This window comes from Amblyraja radiata, chromosome 1 (assembly GCF_010909765.2).
Source record: "Amblyraja radiata isolate CabotCenter1 chromosome 1, sAmbRad1.1.pri, whole genome shotgun sequence".
Lineage (NCBI taxonomy): Eukaryota > Metazoa > Chordata > Chondrichthyes > Rajiformes > Rajidae > Amblyraja > Amblyraja radiata.
The window spans coordinates 4,852,513-4,879,031 of record NC_045956.1 but is presented as its reverse complement, the minus strand read 5'-3'; the positions used below and the strand labels follow the sequence as shown (position 1 = coordinate 4,879,031).

General features: G+C 41.0%; 1 protein-coding gene across 1 annotated transcript in view; it reads left to right on the top strand.

Annotated features, from left to right (window-relative positions):
• fat4 (FAT atypical cadherin 4) overlaps nt 1-26,519 on the top strand; it is a 368,131-nt gene that overhangs the window by 166,184 nt on the left and 175,428 nt on the right. Inside the window, 3 exon segments of the mRNA XM_033015309.1 lie at nt 4,054-4,185; nt 12,778-13,039; nt 16,565-16,915. Coding sequence (XP_032871200.1) covers nt 4,054-4,185; nt 12,778-13,039; nt 16,565-16,915 — 745 coding nt within the window.

Below are 26,519 nucleotides of genomic sequence, written 5' to 3'. Positions count from 1 at the left end.
ACTCACATAACAAGCTTTGCACATCAAGGTAGTTCATTGTATTTGAGATGCTCGTGGTATTTATGAAATGTATGACAAGGTACCATATTAACGATTTTATCTTTGGCCTTATTTGTAGTACAATCTATCAAAGATCTGGTCGAAGTTTATCAAATAATAGCAAGGGCAATATATATGATATCTGCCGTAGTGTCACTCATCCATTTAATTTCTATTATTAGCACTCTTGAAAAATGAACTACGTATATGCCTGAAGGGGAACCCACTGATAGGTATTTCCTAATGCAAGCTTACTGGATCAAACAGTGAGTGATATCTGCAGCTTGTTACAAATCTCAACCATTACCGTATCCTAAAGGAATTAGTTGGCTGCCTCATCATTTTTTCATCCCCATAATGTCTGATGATCTGTCAAAAGGAGACAAAGTTTGTTCATTTTAACCATAGTTGAACGACATGTTGTGTAACTTTTCAAAATTTATAAATATTTACCACGTTCACTTCATCTTACAAAATGCTGCAATCAGCTTTCCTGGAGTTCCCAAGTTCACTGTTTGTTTGGCTGTGGGGCTGAACTGGTTTAAATTTGATTTGGCTGGAAAAGCTGAAGTTGTAAAACACATAGGATTTATAATACATTAAGTGGAATATTTAGAAAAAGCATGACTAAATCAATCTGGCAAACTTATGATCTCAATTTTATTAGCAGTTAGACGACGCTCGTCTTATGCTTGGTTATAAAAGTGCATTTTATTCCTGCTTGGTGGTCTTTGAAGTTGGAACATTTCTTAACCTCGTGGGAATAGTCTTGTGTCAAAGTATTGTCAAGATGGAATAAAGACAGCTGCTGTCTTTATTATAATCATGAAGAATGGAATTTGCTTTGTTTTGAAGACTGGAGCAGTTCATTGAAGACTAGGTTTCCATGCGTTTGACAGGTTTGCTGTGATATATGGAAGTAGAAAAGCTAGCTAATGCCAATCATTTTTGTTTAGGTTTTGTCTTTACTGCGTCCATTTATCTTCCAACGTCTGCAAATAAAAAGGCGTCAGAAAAAAATTGCTGTTTAGATTTTGAGATTGGGTTTGGCATTGTATGGGAATTTGTGAAAATCATTTTAGTAGAATATACAAAATAACTGCAGAAGGACACAGCAACTTGAGTAAATAATAGAATGACTCTGAATAGTCTGTAGAAGGGTCCCGACCCGAAACCTCACAATATTTATGTTCTCCAGAAATGCTGCCTGACCTGCTAAGTAATTCCAGCATTTTGTCTTTGTTTGTAAAGCAGCATCTGCAGTTCCTTGTGTCTCCAATAGAATGGTATGAACTACCAAAATCTAAATTTGCATGAGATAATCTCTCGCCAAAGTATTTATTTATCGTGAAATTTTGAAGCAAGAGGCTTTATATAATATTTAATAATGCAGTGCATTAGAAACTGGAATCTAGGGAATACTTTGAAATCAGATCATTATTTTCAGTTCAAGTTAAAACTGGACCATGGTCAATGCAACACTTGGTTTCAAATTAACATTGATGGACCTCCTGCAATTTTAATGCTGCTTTACAGCTTATGATTCACCCAGTAGCATTTGGCATTTTACAGCAATGATGATTGGGTAACACGCTATATTGAATGTTGCCCTGCGATGTTTTGGATAAAAAGTGAAATGAGTCTCTGTTTTCTGACAGCTGTTGGGATTACAACTGTATGTGAAATGAGCCAAAGTAAGTTGAGTCCAGCTTCTAATAAGTGTGAGATCACATCTTCCAACTGTCCTCAAATCCAGCACTAATCGAACAAGCTTTTGCAGATTATAATATTATAGGAAACTCAGGACAGAAGTAGTCCACTCAGTCTACACAGCTGTCCTAATAATCCATTCTTAAAAGTCCAACTTCATCTCCCTTCTGCCGTTTAAGCATGATGGTCACCCAGGAGAAAAAAAAATGTCACTATTATTCTGTAGTTAGAGAGAACAGACAGTCTACTAAGCTTTGGAGTTGAAGGTCATGTTCAGGATACTATGAGGGAGCTAAATATTCCATTAGCTTCATGCCACACTTGACCAAACTTGCTTACTGCGCTGAAAGTCAAATTGCAACAGTTGGCATGAGAACTGTTTGATCATGGGTCTGACCAATGATTACATTACAAGCCTAAATACTCTCCAATAAACTTTTTATTCTCCAAAAATAAACACCAACGGAAGTATTCATTCACCTTAACCAATCTAGTATAACTATGCTACGGAAGCACTGGTGTAAATCAATCTAGAGTATTATGATGAATACTTACCTATGCTGGACACTATACTTGCTGGGTTGTAAAAAGCATGTATTCATAGAGTGGTGAAGGCACAGGTAGAATTTTTCCCCCATTTCACCCTGTTCATGGCCAAATCAGGGCTGAACAATTGATGCCGTAAAGATGCCCTATTAGATTACTTTAGTGAGTAAGCAATGGTGACAGCACTATCAAAACCTGTAGACAATAGAAGAGATGTGTAGGAAGGAACTGCAGATGCTGGTTTAAACCAAAGATAGACACGAAATGCTGGAGTAACTCAACAGCTCAGACAACATCTCTGGAGAAAATAAATAGGTGGCGTTCCTTGTTGAGAAGGACCCCTTGAGTGCTCCTTTGTGGCCTCACACAAGCATACCTTGCGCTCCCCAACCTGACCAAGGTTTCTCTCCCAGGGCTTATTTGTGCCGGGTCTGTAGCAACAGTTTCTGGGCTGCACAAGTCCAGCAGCCGGCAGCCACTTGTTGCCTACTCTTTGGTCAGCCCTTTGGTTGGGAAGTATGAAAACTGTCTGCTGCTGAAATCCTCTCATCTCTGCATTTCATGACGTTTCCTAGAATCAAGAGTGTTTAATTGTCACATGTACCGACAACAGAACAATAAAATTCTCACTTGCAGCAGCACACATGCCTGGAAACGCAATACACACAGTTAAATATAATAATAAAAAGTAAACCTTTGTTAAGGGCTTGGGAAGATTGTTAAGGGCTTGGACACGCTAGAGGCAGGAAACATGCTCCCAATGTTGGGGGAGTCCAGAACCAGGGGCCACCGTTTAAGAATAAGGAGTAAGCCATTTAGAACGGAGATGAGGAAACACTTTTTCTCACATAGAATGGTGAGTCTGTGGCATTCTCTGCCTGAAGGGGAATCCACTGATAGGTATTTCCTAAAGCAAACTTACTGGATCAAACATGAGTGATATCCACAGGTTGTTACAAATCTCAACCATTACCGTATCCTAAAGGAATTAGTTGGCTGGCTCATCATTTTTTCATCCCCAGGATGGAGGTGGAGGCAGGTTCTCTGGATGCTTTCAAGAGAGAGCTAGATAGGGCTCTTAAAAATAATGGAGTCAGGGGATATGGGGAGAAGGCAGGAACGGGGTACTGATTGGGGATGATCAGCCATGATCACATTGAATGGCGGTGCTGGCTCGAAGGGCCGAATGGGCTACTCCTGCACCTATTGTCTATTGTCTATTGGCATCCATCATCACTTCCTTGTCCAGAAACTGGTCTCAAACCGATCATTCGCACAATGAGTTTTGTTGTCTTGGCAAAGATTCCTGTCATCACCACCTCTACTTGTAAAGCATTTCTGACTCTTCAGTCGTTAGAGTGACTTGTCGAACTGTTGGGGTGAAGGGAAACTGTGTCACACATCAGGCACTGATCAGTGACAGCTTATTATCTAACTGTCGGGTCATCATTAATTTCTATTAATTATCTGACATGACAGAGCCAGTGCACCAAGGATTAAAAAGTCTTTTCAAATCAAATATATTTCAAACAATAGTTTATTCTTTGATTCTCCCTATTCCTTTTATTGCTATTGTTCGACATACATTTTAATTTCTTATTTTTAGTAACAATATGCTCTGTGATCCTGTGATCCATGGTACTTATCTGATTTGGATGTGGAAACAACATGATATGAGATTTGTACATTATTATAAAAAGCCTTCATATATGTCATTAATCGCCAGCAGTGTGTTAATGGGTTCTTTTTGCTTTTCAGGTGGAAATAACTCTACAGGATATCAACGACAACCCCCCTTTGTTTCCAACTAATGCATTGGATCTGATCATCGAAGAAAACATTGGGGATGGATTTAGAATATTACAGCTGTCAGCTACAGATGCAGATGAGGTACGTATTGAACTCATGATATAGTATCTATTTTCCAGAAGGTATTTTAATCTCATGTTTTTCTTCTCACTTCCTTACTCTTAATCTTTTTAAACAAATTTCTGCCAAATGAAGGGTTGAGTTCTAGGTCTTGTTTAAAATTAATTTGGTTTTAGTTTCCAGTACAATATAGGAAGAAACACAAAGATGAAGAAGATTTAGTTGGATCTGGGTTACGAGTACATCCATAACATGTAAAGATCTAATAGAACTTAATATGAAGGGCCGAATTAGGACAGGGCACATTTTAATAATTTGTTAGCTGTAAAGGGATGTGGTGTTTAAAAGAATACCTAAATATATTCAGCTTGACCACATACCACCTTTCTGGCTTTGAAATATTTTGCTGGAAAATGAAGAAACAGTTACTTGAAATTAGATTGGATTGCACTAATAATTTTGTAGGCAAATTGCACAGAAATCATTCTCATGATCATTTCCTGGTGAAATCAGACCTGTAGGAAAATTGGACTGGGACTCCTCCTCTCCGGTGTGCTATGCAGGTTTACACTCCTGTTTTCCAGCAACTTCTTGGTGCAACATTGTTTATTTATCCAGTGCTTCCTTTTCTTTGCATATCTCCAGACAGATTATCTTCAGTTAAGAAGCCTTTACCCACTGCCAGCCAGATCCATTGCCATTTGTAACACTGTCTCTCTTGTCCTCCACCATGCCACAGGATTGACTTGTGTCTTTCCACCCTGCCCCTCCCAACATCTCCCGCCCCCTTCCCTACAATTATAGCCCGTTGCCTGATTACTTAGTTCAAATGAAAGGACATTGAACTGTATTGTATTCAAATTTATTGTCATTGTCTCAGTTAGAGACAATAAAATGCATTTCCCTTACAGGCAGTATCATAAAAATAATAAATAATAATAAATAATAAAACATATTAAAAATAAAATAGAATTTAAAAAAAAGCACAAACACTGAAAGTCCACGACACAACATAACACAGTGGCACCAAGGTGAGGAACTGAAACATTAAATCAGCTGTTCTCTTCAGATATGCTTCCCGACCTGATGAGGATTTCCAGCATTTTCTGTTTTAATTAAACTTTAATAGTAAAGAGTTTCTATTTTTTATTTTTGTAAAAATCTATGTTGATTTGAAGTTTACAAACTGCTTCAGGTTATTTTTTAGTTTTATAAATAATTGTACATAACTGGCCAACATTGCAGAAATGAGCTTGTAACTGCAAATGTAAAACATGAATAGGATTTTTTTTTGCAAATAAGGTATTGCTGTCTGAAAATTGTCGAGCAAGTGGGGGAGTTTCAGTTGCATGGATATGAAGAGGATGTTGTTGTGGTGCACGTTTGAAAGTCGTTACTTTGGAAGAATCTGTCAGAGACAAAACAAACTACGGCAATAAGCCATTTGGTGCGGTCCAGCATAATGTGGTACAGAAGATCATATCTCAAAGTGAGCAATATCATGCCTGCTTTATAATGCGAAAAGAGAAAGCCCTGTGGTGATCATTTCCCCTCAAAGATAATGTCAAAGGAATTGACATGTCTTGCAGGATATTGTTAGGATTCATGATTGAAGTGGCATGACAGTGGCAAGATATTGTGCTGGTGCTTGCAGTACTTCTAGTAGATCATCTTCTCTTATTTCATAACCAGAAGATTCACAATAGGAAGATTTGTGTTTCCTATCTATTTTATTTGTAGGTTGGAATTAGAACTCATTTTGGGAGATGTGCTGAAAGATTAAGATGATGACCAAACCAACTTGGCTGCAATTGCAGCAGAGTATAGCACTAGACAATTTAAGGCGATATGAAAGGGGAAGACACCAGGGCATTTAAAAAAACAATGATTGAAACTATAACATTTTGATTTTGTTTAAATAGTAAACTGCAGTTCAATGAGGATGGGAATGTACGTTGAAAGGTTTGGGACTTTGGTAGAGTTCGAAAATATCTCAAATGTATAGAGTGGTAAAATGGGAAGGCCAGCCAGGGGTGCATTGGAAACGTCATGCTGGGGGTTGTTAAGGCATTAATGATAATTTCAGTTCTAAAATTATAATTTCAGTACTAAAAAGAGGTGGTCAAGGTGAATGTATAAATATGTGGTCAGTAAAGCCCTTGTCCCACTTATGTGCCCTTGGCACGCTAATTACGCGACCTCATGGTCGCGTTGAGCCTCGACGGTCCCGCGAAAGTCGCGCACGACTTCATTCGACCGCACAGCTGTCTGGAGCGCGTGACGTCATTTGAAGATGGACACAAAGTTGGAGTAACTCAACGGGACCAGCAGCATCTCTGGAGAGAAGCAATGGGTGATGTTTCATGTCGAGACTCTTCTTCAGTCTAAAAGAAGGGTCTTGACCCGAAATGTCACCCATTGCTTCTCACCAGAGATGCTGCCGGTCCCGCTGAGTTACTCCTGCATTTTGTGTCCATCTTCAATTTTCTTGGCCCCGCTCTGGGAGTAGAAGTGGGGGCAGATCCGGACCGCAATGGCCGTGAGCCCCAGGCCCAGTTCGGCGATCATTTGCCTGCTTCTGCTGCTGTTGGAGGTGAGACGTTGCGTCGCACCAGGGTCTTGGGCCTGTCCCACTTTGGCCGTCAGTTCTGCGACAGGCCGTTGGCGTGCGAAGATTCACTACAAAAATTTCAGAGCTCCGCGTGATGTCGCGCACAACTACATACCCCTCCGTGCTTCTAAGTGGGACCGGCTGTACGATGCCCGTGTGCCTCAACGCAACCACGAGGTAGCGTAATTTGCGTGCCATGGACACGCAAGTGGGACAGGCCCTTAACATGTCTCAAGTTCAATCACCAAGCAATAGATGTCATACAGAGGAATGGAATTGAAAATAGAGTTTGTGGCAAGGATTAAAAACAAAGGCATAACTTTTCAGTATTCAGCTGAAATAAATTCCTGCTCATTCAGATCTGGATGTTGGACAAGTAGTGTCATTTTGGAGAAGGTGAAAGTGAAAAGGCAGTATAAGAATGTTTCATTATAATTTAATTTATGTCAAATCAAACATACCAGTCACTTTCTATTCAATCTCTTCGTAAGAGAAACATAAAAATAGGTTATTAATGTTTATATAGTCACCTTGATTCAGCCATGCTATCTTTATTCAATACTCAATCTGCCAAAGTACATGATGACATCTCGACTTCAAAGCATTTGGGTTCATAATTCTATGAACAATTTTGGCTAATATTTTGAACAAATATTTTCATTTCACATTTCAAGATTACGTTCGGTTTACTTCACCTAACACTTTCACCCCTTTAATAAACCCACACAGTCTCATCTTATTTTGTAACATCTCTTGAAAACAATCTTCATGGCCTGGTTTATCTCCCTGTCTTTGACTGTGTACATTTTCTAATCTACTTCTCTTGAAATAATGTAGGAGGTTTTCTTCTACATCAAAGGTACTTTTATCTTTAAAAGATTAATTGGTGTTAATGAGTGACATTTGGGAAATTGACCTAAGTATATCTCAGTTATATTGCTGTTTCTTATTGAAGCAATCAGCTGCAAGATAACTAGACCAAATATTTTTCAAATAAGCATCCCATTAAAATATCCAATCCATTGGATTTGAACTGTTCATAAATTCTGCTCATTTTAAAAGGTATGAAAATGAATTCTTCCAGTGTTTTCTCTACCATCCCACCAAAGGCTCATAGACTTGGAAGCCCCTGCTCTGCATCCCAGGTCTACATTTACTTGGGAAAGGATCTTCCAGCAGCAGCTCACAATTTCTACCAACATATCGCTTCTAACATGGCATAAACATGTCAAAGTACTTCACAAAACTGTTATCAATCAAAAATGACACCAAACAAAACAGGTTACTAGGTTACATCAAGGGAGTGAAAGCAATGAATTTGAAGCATGATTTAATGATGGATAGAGAATGTAGAACAGAACAGGTCCTTCGGCCCGTAATGACTGTGCCAAACATGATGCCAAGATCATCACTTATCTATTTGAACTTAACTCATATCTCTCCATTCCTTGCATAATCCATATGTCTATCCAAAAGTCTTTTAAATGCTTTGAGGCACTAATGCCCCGGCAGCACATTCCAAGCACTCAGCACCCTCTGTGTATAAAACCTGCCCCCGCGTATCTTCTTTAAACTTTGCCCCTGTCATTTTAAAGCTATGCCCTCTTGTATTTGATTTTTCCATGCTGCGACAAAGATTCTGACTGTCTACCTTATCTGTGCCTCTCATAATTGTATGAAGAGGAGCAGTGAAGTAAAATGCATACTATATCAATTAATTAATATGAATAGATGACAAATCATGTGGGTTGCAAAAGTATTGGCCAGCTGTTTCAGTAATTACATGACTAATAATGTGAAAAATTGCCCTTGTTTGTCCTACACACAACAACAGTACAAATCTAATTTGAAAGTAGACAAAAATGCTGGAGAAACTCAGCGGGTGAGGCAGCATCTATGGAGCGAAGGAAATAGGCAACGTTTCGGGTCGAAACCCTTCTTCACACTGATGTGAGGGTGTGGGGGAGGGGGGGGGCGGGAAGAAGAAAGGAAGAGGTGGAGTCAGTGGGCTGAGGGAGATCTGAGAAGGGGAGGAGAAAGAAGGGACTACCTGAAATTAGAGAAGTTCTCTAATTTCTAAGAAGTTCTCTAATTAAAGAAATTCTCTAGTTTCAGGTAGTCCCTTCTTTCTCCTCCCCTTCTCAGCTCTCCCTCAGCCCACTAGCACCACCTTTTCCTTTCTTTTTCCCGCCCCCCCCCCCCCCCACCCTCACATCAGTCTGAAGAAGGGTTTCGACCCGAAACGTTGCCTATTTCCTTCACTCCATAGATGCTGCATCACCCGCTGAGTGTCTCCAACATTTTTGTCTACCTTTGATTTTCCAGCATCTGCAGTTCCTTCTTAAACAAATCTAATTTGGCATTGTTGATGACACCTTGGTCATTCAGTCCCAGGATATCACTTGAGGAATTCCTCAAGATATTGCCCGAAGCTGAATCATTTTCACCTACTTCATCAATGACCTCTCTTCCATCATGCCAGAGATGCAGATACTTGTTGATGATTGCATAACATTCAATCCCTTTCACAACTGTTCAGCTAATGAACATCCCTAATCTACATGCAGGAAGACATAGACAAGTATTTGCTGAGGCTCTATAATGCACTGCTAAGGCTGCATTTGGAATATTTTGAGCAATTTTGGGCACCATATCTGAGGAAGGATGTGCTGGCTCTGGAGAGGGTCCAGAGGAGGTTTACAAGAACGATCCCAGGAATGAGGAGGTGAACCTATGATGAGCGTTTGTCGGCACTGGGCCTGTACACGCTGGAGTTTAGAAGAATGAGGGGGGACCTCATTGAAACATACAAAATAGTGAAAGGTTTGGATAGAGTGGATGTGGGGAGAATGTTTTCACTAGTGGGAGAGTCTAGGACTAGAGGTCACAGCCTCAGAATTAAAGGATGTTCTTTTTGAAGGAGATTAAGATAAATTTATTTAGTCCGAGGGTGATGAATCTGCAGAATTCTTTGCCCCAGAAAGCTATGGAGGTCAAGTCAGTGAATATTTTTAAGGCAGAGATAGATACTCTAGATTTTTGATTAGTACAGGTGGCAGATGTTATAGGGAGAAGGCAGTAGAATGGGGTTAGGAGGGAGAAATAGATCAGCCATGATTAAATGGTGGAGTAGACTTGATGGGCCGTATGGCCTAATTCTGCTCCTACCACTTATTAGGCCTAGGGAGTCAAGGAAAGAGCGTTCACGTCGCGGCCCTGTTTCAACCAATCTTTCCACCACCACGCACAAAAAGCACAAGACAGACACCATTGTGCAGATGCCGAGAAGTGTGTTCAGCTCTGGCTGAACAACTTCTAATCTTGTGTGTGGACTCGATAAGAAGAAGATTAGGCCTAGGATACTTAGTGGCATGTTACATTTGCAGCTCAAAGATGTCGGGCAGTGACTTCCTCCAACAAAGCGAGTTTGACCATCTATCATTGACATTCAATGGTATTGCCATCACCACCTCCTGCCATCAACAGCCTGGGGCCACCATTCACCAGAAATGCAGCGGGCCCAGCACCTAATTATCATGGCTTTAAGAGCCGGGCAGAGGCTGGCTATTTTGCAGCTTGTGATTCACATTCTGATGCCCCAAAAACTTTATACATCGACAAGGCATAAGTCAGGATCATCCAGATTAAAACAGTTTGATTGATTAGTACCCTATACGTCTCTATCAGCATTCAATTACTTCATCACCGTTGCATAGTGGATGCATTGATGACCAATTACTCACTGTTACTCATCTACTTGACTTCAATAGCATTTCTCAAACCTGCAGTTGTACCATCAGGAAAGACAAGGGCATCATCCTGAATCGGAAATATATTACTACTTTTATAATTTAACTGGACATAAATCCTTGAATTCCTCACCCAACAGCACTTAATCTATTTTTGGACAACGAAGAATGGGCAATAAATATTGGCTGTGCCTTGTTCTGAAAAATGAATATGAAAAAAATGTGCCTGCATAATCCCATTTTCCACTAAAATCCAGACTGTGCAATGTTATTGTGATATTCAATAGTTAATGTACCCTATCTCTGTAAAACCACTCTTTGCATTCTCCCTCTGGGCAAATAAACAAAATATGCTCTGTGATTAAATGCAGACTAAATACTATAAATGAGGGAAGTTTTACAGAATTCCACCTGCTTGTAAATTTCAGAAGGGAATTCCAGAGGTTAGGGCTTAGGCAGCTGAAGTTGAAGATCAGGCTGTAGAATACTAAAATTACTACATTTTGGATGTTAAGGGATCTACACTGAAGGGACACAGGCATTTCAGAATGTTGTAACGTTGGAGGAAATTATAGAGGTTTGGACAGGTCAGATCATGAAAACATTTACAATACAATATTTATTGTCATTTGAACCTCAGTGAGGCTCAAACGAAACTCTGTTTCTACAGCCATACAAACAACAAACGATTCCTACTAGACACACAACCAATTCACACAAACATCCATTACAGTGAACCTCCTCCTCACTGTGATGGAAGGCAAGGTCTTTTCTCTCCCCTCCTCTCCATTTTTCTCCCGGTTGAAGCCCGTGTTCGAAGCCCCAGGTGGGCGATGGTAAGTCCCACGACCATTTTAGGCCGCGCCGGGCGATGTACGGCCCCACTCCAGGTCTAAAAGTCACAAAGATGGAGCCCCCGGCGGGCGCTGGAATGTCCTGCGGCCATTAAAACCGCGCCGGGCGATGTACGGCCCCGCTCTGGGTCGTTCCAACCCCGCGACATGGGCTGGAGAAGTCGCGTTGCGGGAGCTCCGGAAAGCGTTCTCCACCCGGACCCGCGAGCTCCCGATGTCCAAGTCCACCGGACCTGCGGCTGCAGCTAGAGCCTCCGAGCTCCGGGGTCGGGCCGCAGCAGCGAGCCGCCACCGCTCCCCACGCTCCGAGGCCGGCCAGCCCCACGATGGTAAGTTCGCAGCTCCACAGGCTCCGTAACTGGAGCCCCCATGTCATTTTGGTTGGAGGCCGCTCCATGGTGCTGGGCCCCAACGACAACGGAGACCCGACAGGGAAAAGGTCGGGTCTTCCGTGCAGGGAAGAGATTTTTTAAAGTTTCCCCTTCCCCCCGCCCCCCACATATACACAGTTAAAAACAGTATTAAAAAAAAACACAACAACTACATTCAACTAACTCTTCGCATTAATTGAAATTAATGCAAATAATTAAAACATTAAGGCATTGCTCAGCCAAGAACCAAGATTGTAGATTTATTGGCCACAGCTCTGCTTTCAACACCATAATCCCAAACAAATGTATCTTCAAAATCCTGGACGTCAGAGTTTGCATCCCCCTCTGCAGTTGAATCCTTGAATTTCGGACCTATAGACCACAATCAGTGATGATAGGTACCGATGTAGAGTTTGCAGAATACAAAGATCATTGGAAAGCCCAATCAGGAGTGCAATGGAATAGTAGCAACAAAGTCATGTGAGGACTTTCCTGCTATTTTTAAGTAACAGGTATTTTTAAAGCAGAGACTGACAGGTTCTTGATTAGTACGGGTGTCAAAGGTTACGGAGAAGGCAGGAGATTGGGATTGAGGGGGAGGAATAGATTAGCAATGACAGAATGGCAGAGCAGACTTGATGAACTATGGAAATGGCCTAATTTGGCCCCTATACAGTATGTTATGTCTTATGTCTATGTACAAGGAGATTGAGATTTCCAAATTCATCAAAAGCAGCTGGGTCAATTATAATAAAAAGGGCAATAATATCAACATTTATATCATACGCTTATGACAACTGATAATAGCCGGATTAGTTCTTCCATAAAAGAGGAATTAACGGGCAATGTAAGATTACTGTAATATAAGAAATAGACATACAAAACAGTCAAAATGCTATTTGAGAAACATCAATCTTTATTTTTAAGTAAAAAATAAAATGGACAATGTTAAAAGAAAATTAAAATCTATCAAGAGCGCAGAATCTTATTTGTACAGATTTTCAATACATGTATTTTTTTTCCCTTAGGGTCCAAATGCTCTTGTGACATATGCCATTATAAGTGGAGCAGACAACAGTTTTCGCGTTGATCCTGAGTCTGGCGACCTTCTAGCCACGAAGCGTTTGGACAGAGAGCGCCGTTCCAAATATTCCTTACTGGTCCGAGCGGACGATGGGCTGCAATCCTCCGACATGCGAATCAACATCACTGTCAGTGACATAAATGATCACGCACCCAAGTTCTCCAGGAACGTGTATTCATTTGATATCCCAGAGGATAGTCCACCTGGTAAGATACAACTTAAAACAAGTTCTAATGGCTTTTTTTTTTTGTGAGTGAATGAAAGATGCAGCATGGAGACAGGCCTTTCGGCCCAATGAGTTTTCGGCAAACATCTATCGCCTGTTCACACTAGTTCCATGTTATCTTTCCCGCACACCCCCTACGCACCAGTGACAATTTACCAAGTCCAATTAACCTATAAATAATAAACTAGATGCCAATTAATCTGTTCGGCCAGTTTTAGAAGCAATTCATAATCCCATTTGCTAATTACTAGTAAAATGAAATCCTAAATTCCACTCTGGTGTGACGCCGTGTTACTTACCAACAGTTAAATAAATGGAATAACAATTGATTATTTCGGTGAGTACATCAAAATATGCTTGTTTCTGGTTTCATGTATATTCTTGACAATATATTCTGCCATGTTGAACATTAGTAAACTCAGATCATATTTCATGGTAAATCTTGCTTGTCTGCAATATAAGAGGCCAAAGATAAAAAAGTTCATGTATTTTAAACTCTCCCAAGTTAATCTGTTGCTCTGTCGTCCATGTCCGCAGTCTGAGCTGTGCTGTTAGTTCAGCATGTGGATAAATCAATAGTAAACAGACTCTGAGGCTTAACAAGAATATCCTGTATATGTGTATCTTCGATAAATAAATACTTTGGATTGCTTTCAAATCCCACTTTCCATAAATAAAGAGCAAAACATTTTCAGTTTACTGTCATTAAAGCAGATCATGGGGATGAAGGTTCCTTGGTTTTCCCACTCTCGTTTTATAACCTTGCCAGGTGATTGCAAACAAGGACTCCCAAATTAAAGATTACCCGGCTGTCAATGGGAAAACCTGCAACAGTTAGGGATAGCCCCCGATAATTGGAGAAGATTGTGAGAGGCCCAGAGACATACAGGAGGAAACAGAATGTGGGGCGGGTGGGGTGGGGAATTTAGTTTAGTGTAGCAATACAGCACGGAAACAGGCCCTTCAGCCCACCGAGTCCACACCGACCATCGCTCACCTGTTCACACTAGTTATATATTATCTCGCTTTCAAATAGAAACATAGAAAATAGATACAGGAGTAGGCCATTCGGCCCTTCGAGCCTGCACCGCCATTCAATATGATCATGGCTGATCATCTAACTCAGTATCCTGTACCTGCCTTCTCTCCATACCCCCTGATCCCTTTAGCCACAAGGGCCACATCTAACTCCCTCTTAAATATAGCCAATGAACTGGCCTCAACTACCTTCTGTGGCAGAGAATTCCACAGATTCACCACTCTCTGTGTGAAAAATGTTTTTCTCATCTCGGTCCTTAAACTGTGACCCCTCGTTCTGGACTTCCCCAACATCGGGAACAATCTTCCTGCATCTAGCCTGTCCAACCCCTTAAGAATTTTGTAGGTTTCTATAAGATCCCCCCTCAATCTTCTAAATTCTAGTGAGTACAAGCCGAGTCTATCCAGTCTTACACAGTCGGGGCAATTTACAGAGGCCAATTAACCTACAAGCCCGCGCACATCTTTGGGATGTGAGAGGAAACCAGAGCACTTGAAGGAAACCCAACAGGGAGCACATGCAAACCCTGTGCGGACAGCACCCGAGATCAGGATCATACATGGGTTTCTGGTGCTCTACCAGCTGGGCTGCAGACTGCAAAATGCAGGCGGTGTAGATGGCAGTGAAAAAGACTAGGTCAAGCATCTGAGAAATGAGAATGCTAAAGGGGAAAGATAGCGGGGGAGTGTGTAGCATGGAGAGATTGCAAGGGAAAAAAATGGCCAGGATGAAAACAGTAAACAGTAAAACAGTAAAAGACTAAAGGGGAGATGGAGAAAGGAGCGAGTGTGGGGATGGAAATCTGGAAACTGATGTATAGGGTGAGGGCTGGCAAGATGGCCATTGGCGACCACAAGCACTGCTGGATTAGTATTTACTGAAGAGACCAGGCAACTCCTTCCTATCTTCATCTGTTCACACTAAACTGTTATGGAGCTCGGCCTGGGGCTCACGGCCATTGCGGTCCGGATCCGCCCCCACTCCTACTCCCAGAGTGAGGCCAAGAAAATTGAAGATAGACACAAAATGCAGGAGTAACTCAGCGGGACCGGCAGCATCTCTGGAGAGAAGCAATGGGTAGCGTTTCGGGCCAAGACCCTTCTTTCAGACTGAAGAAGAGTCTCGACATGAAACATCACCCATTGCTTCTCTCCAGAGATGCTGCCGGTCCTGCTGAGTTACTCCAGTTTTGTGTCCATCTTCAAATGATGTCACGCGCTCCAGACGGCTGTGCAGTCGAATGAAGTCGCACGCAACCTTAGTGGGACCGTGGCGTAATTAGCGTGCCAAGGACACGTAAGTGGGACAGGCCCTCACTCTCTACATTGTTCATGCACTCTGACCCGGCACCTCTCCACCAGATATATCTGAGGTTGCAAGCAAACTGACAAGGGACTTCACCTTTTACACATGTACAGTATTTGAGGGGACCGATTCACAATCTCGTTTTATGATTCCAGGAGAGGGAGTTACAAAGTAGAGATATCTATTGCCAATAAGTTTGCTAAAGACAACCTTGCTCTCCAAAATTACCCACATTTTACTATGCAAACAAACTCTGTTTTGCAATAATATCTTAACCTATCTTATTTATATTTTGCTTGTTGGTCATAGTCATAGAGTGGTACAGCATGGAAACAGGCCCTTCGACCCAACCTGCCCACACTGACCAACATGTCCTAGTTACACCAGTACCACCTGCCCGTGTTTGGCCCATATCCCTCCAAACCTCTCCTATCCATGTACCTGTCTAACTGTTTCTTAAATGTTGGGATAGTCCCGGCCTCAACTACCTCCTCTGGCAGCTTGTTCCACACCCCAACCATCCTTTGTGTGAATCATTTTTTTTGCTGCTCTATTTAGTTATTAATTTGTACAAAAAATTGAATCACAGCACTTTTTTTTAAAATGCTTATCCCATCTACAATAACTCTACACGTTTGTATCAATATACTAAACAACCTCCCTATTAATTAATTGTCTTATATTAATATTTGCAACTGATAACAATTCAACTGAAATTGCAGAATTTTATTAAGTGGACCCTCTGGAATAAATCGGAGATGCTTATTAAACATATGCTATCACTTTTGTATACATTATTATGTTGAATGCTTTTGGACAAATGATTGACAAATGCAATGCAAAAATGGAGTAAACTGCTTATTTTAATTAGAGTACACCATAATCTTGTAGATTTGAGTATTTTGATTTTAATAGTAAACTGCATGGATGAAAATTGTTTGAAGCAGAGAAGCTACAAGAGTAATAATAGAAACAAGATGTTCCTGATGCAAAATTGCTCATTAAAGAAAAGTAGTTCCTTTCCCTTGCAAGAAAATAAGGAAATAGTTACAAATAGAAAAAAAAAATGTTTTGTTTTCTCAATAAAGAATCTAGATGGATAGGATTTTTAAAAGCATTCCTGCTTATTTTTTTCTTTCTCTTTCTTCATTTAAATGTTAGGCTCCATCGTGGCAGCCATACTGGCAACTGATGCAGATTCTGGTGCTAATGGGGAAGTCACGTACATGGTGGAAGAGGATGACGAAGATGGACTATTTTTCCTCAATTCTGTGACTGGAGTTTTTAATCTAACACAACCTCTGGATTATGAGAAGCAACCATATTATATTCTGACTATCCAGGCAGAAGATGGCGGAGGACAGCTCAGCACAGTAAGAGTTTACTTCAATGTGCTGGATGTGAATGATAATCCACCCATTTTCAGTCCTTCATCTTACAGTACCTCAGTGATGGAAAATCTTCCCCCTGGAGAACGAATCCTAACCGTTAATGCAACTGATGCAGATGCTGGTATGTATCATAAACATGAGAGGGAAGCATCAGTCTTCCACCTGAAGTAACCAGTATTGCAATTGGCATTTCACCCTTGAAAAATAGGAACATTAGTTTCCAGAAAATAACTTTAATTTCCCTGCTAAAAGTATTCCATTTTAACAAAATTCCTTCCGTAGTCTCAGAGGATTATATTCCATTCATGTCGGAAATTCTGCTTAAATCATCTTATTGTTTATCTTAAGTTGTTGCACAAGCAGTTTATGTTCAGATTTGAAATTCAGCAAAGTACAAGGACAGATTTAAAGTTGTTTTTAATCATCTCAATGGGTACACGCTACACGGTAGAATTTAGAAGATTGAGGGGGGATCTTATAGAAACTTACAAAATTCTTAAGGGGTTGGACAGGCTAGATGCAGGAAAATTGTTCCCGATGTTGGGGAAGTCCAGAACAAGGGGTCACAGTTTAAGGATAAGGGGGAAGTCTTTTAGGACCGAGATGAGAAAATCATTTTTTACACAGAGAGTGGTGAATCTGTGGAATTCTCTGCCACAGAAGGTAGTTCAGGCCAGTTCATTGGCTATATTTAAGAGGGAGTGAGATGTGGCCCTTGTGGCTAAAGGGATCAGGGTGTATGGAGAGAAGGCAGGTACAGGATACTGAGTTGGATGATCAGCCATGATCATATTGAATGGCGGTGCAGGCTCGAAGGGCCGAATGGCTTACTCCTGCACCTATTTTCTATGTTTCTATGTTTACACTCATTTCTGTTTAAATGGCTTAATATTTTAAAAAAAAGATTGTCAAAAGAACATTAATGAACATTTCTGTTGGATTACTCAGAAGACCAGTATTTTCATACTGGGAAACAACACCTTCAATAGAAGATACAGTTCTGGAGTAATTCAACTCAGGCAGCGTCTCCAGCGAACATGGAAAAGCAATGTTTCATGTTGAGACCCCTCTTCAGACTCACTGCTGAGTTACTTCTGCACTTTGTATTGTTTCTTTGTAAACCGAGGTCTGCAGTTACTAGTATCTACAAGTTAGATAAAATGCTGGAGAAACTCAGCGGGTGAGGCAGCATCTATGGAGCGAAGGAATAGGTGACGTTTCGGGTCGAGACAAGGGTCTCCCCCTGAAACGTCACCTTTTTCTTCGCTCCATAGATGCTGCCTCACCCGCTGAGTTTCTCCAGCATTTTGATCTACCTTCTTAAACAGTGTCTTCTTAAACAGTGTCTACAAATTAGTCAGTATCATGCCCACACGTGTCCAATGGAAGGAATAATTTTCAGAGACTTTAAGCTGCTTGTTGCAATGTTCATTGTTTTATACCTATTTATCTCAGTTCACATGACATGTCGAATATGTCCCAGCTTTTTATTACTGATTTATTCCTTTGAGCCGGTCCTTATATCAGAATATCAGAGAGTTTTCAATTTGTCAATTCCTGTACAATGATGCTAGAGCATTTCATTCCAAATTGAAAACTCTGTGATATTCTGATATATAACAACCTTTGTTGTTACTTGCATCATTGGTACCTCAGCTGCATGGTGCTCTGTCATCATCTGTTCTTCTTATTTGCCACTGGCAGTGATAATTCATAATTGGTATGAGTTTACTGGAACAGAAAACATTTTAATTCTCTCTGTGTCAAATGGAAAAAGAACTTGCATTGATATGGCAAATATAGTGATATCAGGACATTCCTAAGTATCCCACTGAAAACTAAGTAGTTCTCGAATATGACCACTAAAGACACGCATAAGCCGATTTCTATACAGTTAGTCCCTCAGAACGTAGTTGGTTAAATGACTGGATAATCTGTTTTAGTGCTGGTTAAGAGATAAATAGTGACTTGGAGCCCAAGAAAATTCCTCTCTCTAATGTTGAATGGAACTATGGGGCCATTGCAGTTCATCTTAAGAGAGTAGTTGGGCTTTAATTCAGCATCTAAAATAGAAAGATGTCAGCTCTGAAACCAATGCATGTAATGATCTATTAGTGTGTACTCTACCGAATACATTTGTTGGTTCCAAAATTATTGTTATTTTTTTAAATATTTTTATTAGAAGTGATGTACAATAATATAAGACATGAATAACATATTACATTTCATGTACAACTTCTTATTTTAAATTTAATACTAGAAAGAAAAAAGGTAAGAAAAGCAAGCGATATAGAGAGAGAGAGTATTGTATAGCTCGAAAAAGAAAAGCAGAGGGTGATGTGAACTAAGCAAAAAGAAAAAGAATAGGAGAGAGACAAGAAAGAAGAAAAGAAAGAGAAAGTAATTGAAAAGGATATGCCTCCTTCATATCTTTACCCACCTCTCACCCGGTTCTGAAACTTTATTTCTAAGGTTGTGTTGCACCACATGCTTGTAATAGGTCGATAAATGGAGACCAAATCTTTAAGAATTGGTCTGATTTGCCTGATAGGACGAATCTCATATCTTCCCAAAATTCTTTAAAAGATAAAACAAATTGAGCCAGTCATGAGGTCAGAATTACAGAACATTAGCATGTTGGATCAGACAAATCTAAATGTAAGGGGAAAAGAAGGAAATGAATACTTCCATGCTGAGTTGGATGATCAGCCATGATCATATTGAATGGCGGTGCAGGCTCGAAGAGCCGAATGGCCTACCCCTGCACCTATTTTCTATGTTTCTATGATACTTCCACAATACTTGTGGAAAGCACGATGGGCCTTTTGTAGTATTGAAGGCGAGCCTTTGAATTTGTGAAAAATGTTGGAAATGGGCAATTTATGAAAAATTGCAGATGTTTGAGTAATTCTGCTTCTAATTCCATCCATCTCTGCCAAAATAAAGAATTATGCATTCACTGGTTCCATGTTAGTAGTAGACATTGAAACAGATACTCTTTTTTAATTTATATTGGGTTGGTTGGTCATGCTTTGATACTAATGACACTGAAATATTTTCATAATATTGACTTTGAACTCCCTAACAAAGAAGCATCCCAATGAAAAGCCATATAGTTCTCAAGTATGATCACTGGCATATTCTAAAGACATGCACAAGCACATATATATATATATATAAAATAAATAGGAAGGAACTGCAGATGCTGCTTTAAACCAAAGATAGACACAAAAAGCTGGTCTAACTCAGCGGGACAGGCAGCATCTCTGGAGAGAAGGAACGGTTGACGTTTCGGGTCGAGACTGAAGAAGGGTCTCGACCCGAAACGTCACCCATTCCTTCTCTCCAGAAATGCTGCCTGTCCCGCTGAGTTACTCCAGCTTCATGTTTCTATATATTTGCTTTGGTATATATAGATATATATACACTACCTCTTCCAGATATTAACTGCTTGTAAGCAAAATAAGTCTCTGCTTATGATCACTGATTTCTATTTGTTTAACACGTTATATTTAATAAAAAGTAATTGTTTGTTACCACATGCTAAAACAATCCTACAACTCAATTCTGACAAATTAAAGGCAGATCAGAGGATTCTATTTATTCACACAGAGAGTGGTGAATCTCTGGAATTCTCTGCCACAGAAGGTAATTGAGGCCAGTTCATTGGCTATATTTAAGAGGGAGTTAGATGTGGCCCTTGTGGCTAAAAGGATCAGGGGGTATGGAGAGAAGGCAGGTACAGGATACTGAGTTGGATGATCAGCCATGATCATATTGAATGGCGGTGCAGGCTCGAAGGGCCGAATGGACTACTCCTGCACCTATTTTCTATGTTTCTATTCCATCTCATCTTGCTCCACCAATCTATACTCCATTTGCTGTGCCTCAAGCTTTCTGTTTGTTTGTTCTGGAACTTGTTGAAACACAATGTAATGCTATTTTTTTTTGTGAGGTGGAGGTTTCTCAATTACAGGGATTAGCAAAAGCCTCCATTCAGCTGTGAAAAAGATTGCATGAGTGAAAGTTGCCAGGAGGCTAGATTGGCAGAAAATAGGTTCATTTATTTATTGACAAACCCATAATCACATTAGAAGGGACAGCACACAAGTTGCTGCACTAATAGCATGGCTGAATATCAGTAACACAGTTTCAACATGGATAGATGCCTTGCCAGGACCATGTCACAAATAAAGGAAACCACCAGCAATATACCTATTTGAAAAGTGACAAGAACATTCACAATAGAAAAGCGGCAACATCCTATTTAAAACCTGACAGCCCAAGGTCCCGACTTGCCATGTGATGGGTGGGCCATGAATTTGATGTCACATGAAAAGAGAAATGTGACCATCTTAAATACAAGTGGAAACTCAAAATCAAGTTACAAATGCAATTTATAGATGGCTAGGGCCTCAACATCATGCCACAGGAGAGGAGAGATTGAGGCTGCAAAGGTAGAAGGGTATCAGAAGAACCAGTGATGGAAGTCAGGCTGTGTCTAGAAGAGTAAGGAGTGGTTGGAGGTCTTTGGAAGGGAGGAGATAAAGCAAAATCCCCTTTACACAAAACAAGAGGACCCAAAAGAGCCACGGATGAAATCAGATGAATTATTGGAAGAAGGGGCTTGCTTCTTAAAAGGAGGGCAACAGTTTTGGTAGATTGTAAAGGTCAGAGAGTTGGCTGATCACTAAGTCATAAATGATAATAATAATAATAATAACCATGGCTGTCCAATGAAAGGCAGAGCCCTTTACCTCCCAATCCAGGAATCGTTTGACTGCTGGGTTTTCCGAAACCTGAACATATTGTCCAGCTAAGCTAAAACTTAATGTGGTATTAAATATAAGAGTAGAGGTTCTTAACGATGTTTAATTGGCAAGCCAACACTGATGAGTGATGTGGAAATCACATTGCATCCTACTTCCTCCACACCCTCCTGTTTCTGCGCTGACGCCAGTCTCGCTAGGAAGGATGGAGAATGGTTGGGGTATAAAGCTTTTTTTTTTTTTTTTAGCTCAACCATACAGAAACCTACTCATTTAAAATTTTAAAACATCCCCAGGACCACTCAAAAATCCAACCTGAGATTTTGCTAATATTCAAGCCAAATTATCTCTAATTGCTAATTGATGTTGCAATAACCGAATTCAATAGCTCATATTTAAAAGGTATGTTAGCATTCATAGCAAAAGGATTTGAGTATAGGAGCAGGGAGGTTCTACTGCTGTTGTACAGGGTCTTGGTGAGACCACACCTGGAGTATTACGTACAGTTTTGGTCTCCTAATCTGAAGAAAGACATTCTTGCCATAGAGGGAGTACAGAGAAGGTTCACCAGACTGATTCCTGGGATGTCAGGACTTTCATATGAAGAAAGACTGGATAGACTCGACATGTACTCACTAGAATTTAGAAGATTGAGGGGGGATCTTATAGAAACTTACAAAATTCTTAAGGGGTTGGACAGGCTAGATGCAGGAAGATTGTTCCCGATGTTGGGGAAGTCCAGAACAAGGGGTCACAGTTTAAGGATAAGGGGTAAATCTTTTAGGACCAAGATGAGAAAAACATTTTTCACACAGAGAGTGGTGAATCTCTGGAACTCTCTTCCACAGAAGGTAGTTGAGGCCAGTTCATTGGCTATATTTAAGAGGGAGTTAGATGTGGCCCTTGTGGCTAAGGGGATCAGGGGGTATGGAGAGAAGGCAAGTACAGGATACTGAGTTGGATGATCAGCCATGATCATATTGAATGGCGGTGCAGGCTCGAAGGGCCGAATGGCCTACTCCTGCACCTATTTTCTATGTTTCTAACTCCACACCTGAAGAGTTACATAAACGGAACGAAATCCAGGCAAACCACTGACATGGAAATAGATCCAAGATCAGCAGAATCAATGTCAATTACTGAGCTCTTGGTGTTCCTTGATGAATGTTTGAATTGACATGGAATGGTGAAGTGCAGCTGGAACAGCTCTTGTGTTGCTGGCAAGAACATTAGGCGCCTGTTTAAAGCATTTGTAGTTGCAGTTGCAATGTTCCGGTCGGGATCCAGTAAGTACTTTATATGAATTGCTTGTCAGTGTGGAAACCACAAAGAATCCTTGTTGGATCAGCTGTTGTGGTTTATTGCATTGCAATAGCAAACAAATTATTGCTAAGAGGGTTCTTCTTGTGAATATTATTTTTCTCTTTTCCATTCCAGTATAACTGTATACCTATAGCTCGACTACAAAGTCTTAATTTTCATCAATATGCTAATTATTCTTAACTCGGGCAAATAAAAGTCCCCTGAGAAATTTCTTCCCTTTAATTTCAATAAAGGAATATTTTATTCCATTCAAATGTAATGAAATAGTTCAAAGTATTTTGCAAAGCAAAAATGTATCAGTTTTTTAATGCAAACACCATAATTACAAAAAACAGATATTTATAATTGCAAATATGTAGGGTGATGTGAACCAACTCAGAAGCATCCAATTGCTGTTAATATTTGCAGCCACCGTTATTCCTTTGTTCACGATAAGGTATCTCAGTGGTTCTGAAAATGTTATTGGCCTGCATTTGCAGTTCTTGGCAATGAGGCAGCACGCACCACTGATCGATAAAGACAGATTTCCTTACGATGAAGCACCACTCTATTGTGGACATACTCATTTTCAGTATTTGATACTGTTGGGTAAACATTCAAGGTGATCACTAGCATCCAGCAATAAGGTGTGGAGGAATTCACGAGAGGTTCACGAGATTGATCCCTGGGATGGCGGGACTGTCATATGAGGAAAGATTGAAAAGTCTAGGCTTGTATTCACTGGAGTTTAGAAGGATGAGGGGGATCTTATAGAAACATATAAAATTATAAAAGGACTGGACAAGCTAGATGCAGGAAAAATGTTCCCAATGTGGGGCGAGTCCAGAACCAGGGGCCACAGTCTTAGAATAAAGGGGAGGTCATTTAAGACTGAGGAGAAAACTTTTTCACCCAGAGAGTTGTGAATTTATAGAATTCCCTGCCACAGAGGGCAGTGGAGGCCAAGTCACTGGATGGATTTAAGAGAGAGTTAGATAGAGCTCTAGGGGCTAGTGGAGTCAAGGGATATGGGGAGAAGGCAAGCACGGGTTATTGATAGGGGACGATCAGCCATGATCACAATGAATGGCGGTGCTAGCTCGAAGGGCCGAATGGCCTCCTGCACCTATTTTCTATGTTTCTATGAATTCTCATCGATGGCAAACTAGGATAGAAAATCACATTGTTCCACCTTCCACAGAGACAGTTCCCTCCGCAACTCCCTGGTTAACTCATCCCTTCCTACCCAAACCGCCCCCTTCCCAGGAACCTTCCCCTGCAACCGCAGGAGATGCAACACCTGGCCTTATACCTTCTCCCTTGACTCTGTCCAGGGACCCTGACAGTCGTTTCAGGTTAGGCAGAGGTTCACTTGCAACTCCTCCAACTTCATCTACTATATCCGTTGTTCTAAGTGTGGACTCTTATAAATCGACAGGACCAAACCTAGACTCGGCAACAGTTTCACGGAACAGCTTCGCTCAGTCTGCCTGAACCTACCTGATCTCCTGGTTGTCACTTCAATTCCCCTTCCCATTCCCACACTGACCTTTCTGTTCTAGGCCTCCTCCATTGTCAGAGTGAGGTCAAATGCAAATTGGGGGAAACAGCACCTCATATTTTGCTTGGGCCGCTTACAACCAAGTGGTATGAACATTGATTTCTCTAACTTCAAGTAACCCTTGCACCCCCTCTCTTCATCCCTCCCCCACCCAAGTCGTATCAGCTTCAAAGTCATCTTGTTGAGTCTCATAGTCCGTACTTGTTCTCACCTAGCCCACAGCTAACAATTGCCTGTTTCCTTTAGGGCCTGACCCACTTGGCCGTCATTTGCGCCTCATTTACGTGTCAAATGTAAAATTGGTCGACGCGTCGAGACATACGACGTTGCACGCAAATCACGCATCATCATGCTTCAGCACAGTGGTCTGGAGCGCTTGATGTCATTAGAATACCCTGCTTCCCTATTCTGCATCATGACCATCATGGAAGAATAGTAAGATTAAACGCGAACTTACCAGTTTGAAGTTTGATCTGTATTTTATGAGGAGGAACGTTGAGGGAATACGTGAAGAACCCGCTTCCAACGCATGCGTGTCATTCTTCAAAGCAGCGGTGTGAGGTCACAGAAACTATAATGACCTAACATAGTAAGATTATCAAAGAGATACCAGTTTTGATATGATCATAGGAGGGTGGGAGCGGAGGGCACGTATTCCCTCAACGTTCCTCCTCATAAAATACAGATCAAACTTCAAACTGGTAAGTTCTCGTTTAATCTTACTATTTTACTTCGGAGTCACGTGAGTGACTACGTGAAGATTTCAAAGCTCTGTGACCTCATGCCGTGGAACGAGTCCATGCTTCACAACTGCCTTGGGTATCGGGAGAGAGTATCATTAGCAATTTTAGACACACTTATACAAAGACTTGTGTGATATAACGAGAAAATACATTTATTAATTGAAATCATAGCCCTGTAACCCTTCGGGCAAATTATAATATTGAACGTAAAATGCTTTCCGAAAATGATGATGGCTCCAAAAACTGGTTTATTATAAAACCTTTGGAAAGTCCTTTCGGATGACCATCCTGCTATTCTGAGGATTTGGTCCGTGGGTACCTCAGAATTTTTGCTGCGGATTTTGCTGCAGCCCTGGTGGAATGAGATTTAAAACCATTAGTGTTTATTCCTGCCATCTTTAGGACACATTTGAGCCACCTTGAGATAGTTTGGGTCGTGACCCTTTTGTGCGGTTTCTTGTAAGAAATTAACAAAGCCATTTCCTGACCTCGAATGCTCTTAGTATATTCCATGTATAATTGGATATGTCTTGCTATACACAGACGTTCGTCATATGGATATGCCATAAATTCAATCACTTGACCCGATGAACCTGGTCTGTTTGTTTTATTAACTCATGTATGACAAACACCAGTTTCTCTCGTGAGATGATCAAGGAGTCCAGGCTCAGTTTGCTTAATGACTGGACTCGTTGTGCAGTAACTAACGCCATGAGCATAACCATCTTCATGGTCAGTTTCTGCAGTGATAATGCTGTTTATGGGCGACCAGCTCCTCAGCATGTTTAAAACGACACCCACATCCCAGATTTTGGAGTACCTGGTTTTAGGGGGATTTGCATTGAATATGCCCCTCATAAGTTTTGTTACCAGGGGGTGCGTTCCCACCGTGTGCCGCTCCGTTCCTTGTGATAGGTAATTGGAGAGTGCACTTCTGGCACTATTGATGGCACTGTAGCCCAATCGTTTAGCATAATGGAGGTTTGTTAAGAATTCCAATACGGCCGGAATGTTCTTGGCCCTTTGGTCTAGGTTGTTGTCAAAGCAGTATATATGCCCCATTTCTTGATGTGTCCGAGGTACTGCTTCCGTGTTGACAGTCTTTGTGCGGATGTGATGAGATTCATCGTCCTGTCTGACAGCCCCATGCCGAGTAGTGGGTCTTTCAGACTCTACAAATCAACAAATCCATAGTCTTATGGCATGGGTGACTGCCCCCCTCCAGTTACTGGATGAATTAATAAATTCGGGCTATGTCCAATAATGGAACATGGTTCTAACACCATCCCCTGTATGACCGAATACCACGGTTGAGTAGGCCAATCGGGTACTATGAGAATCCCAGATGCC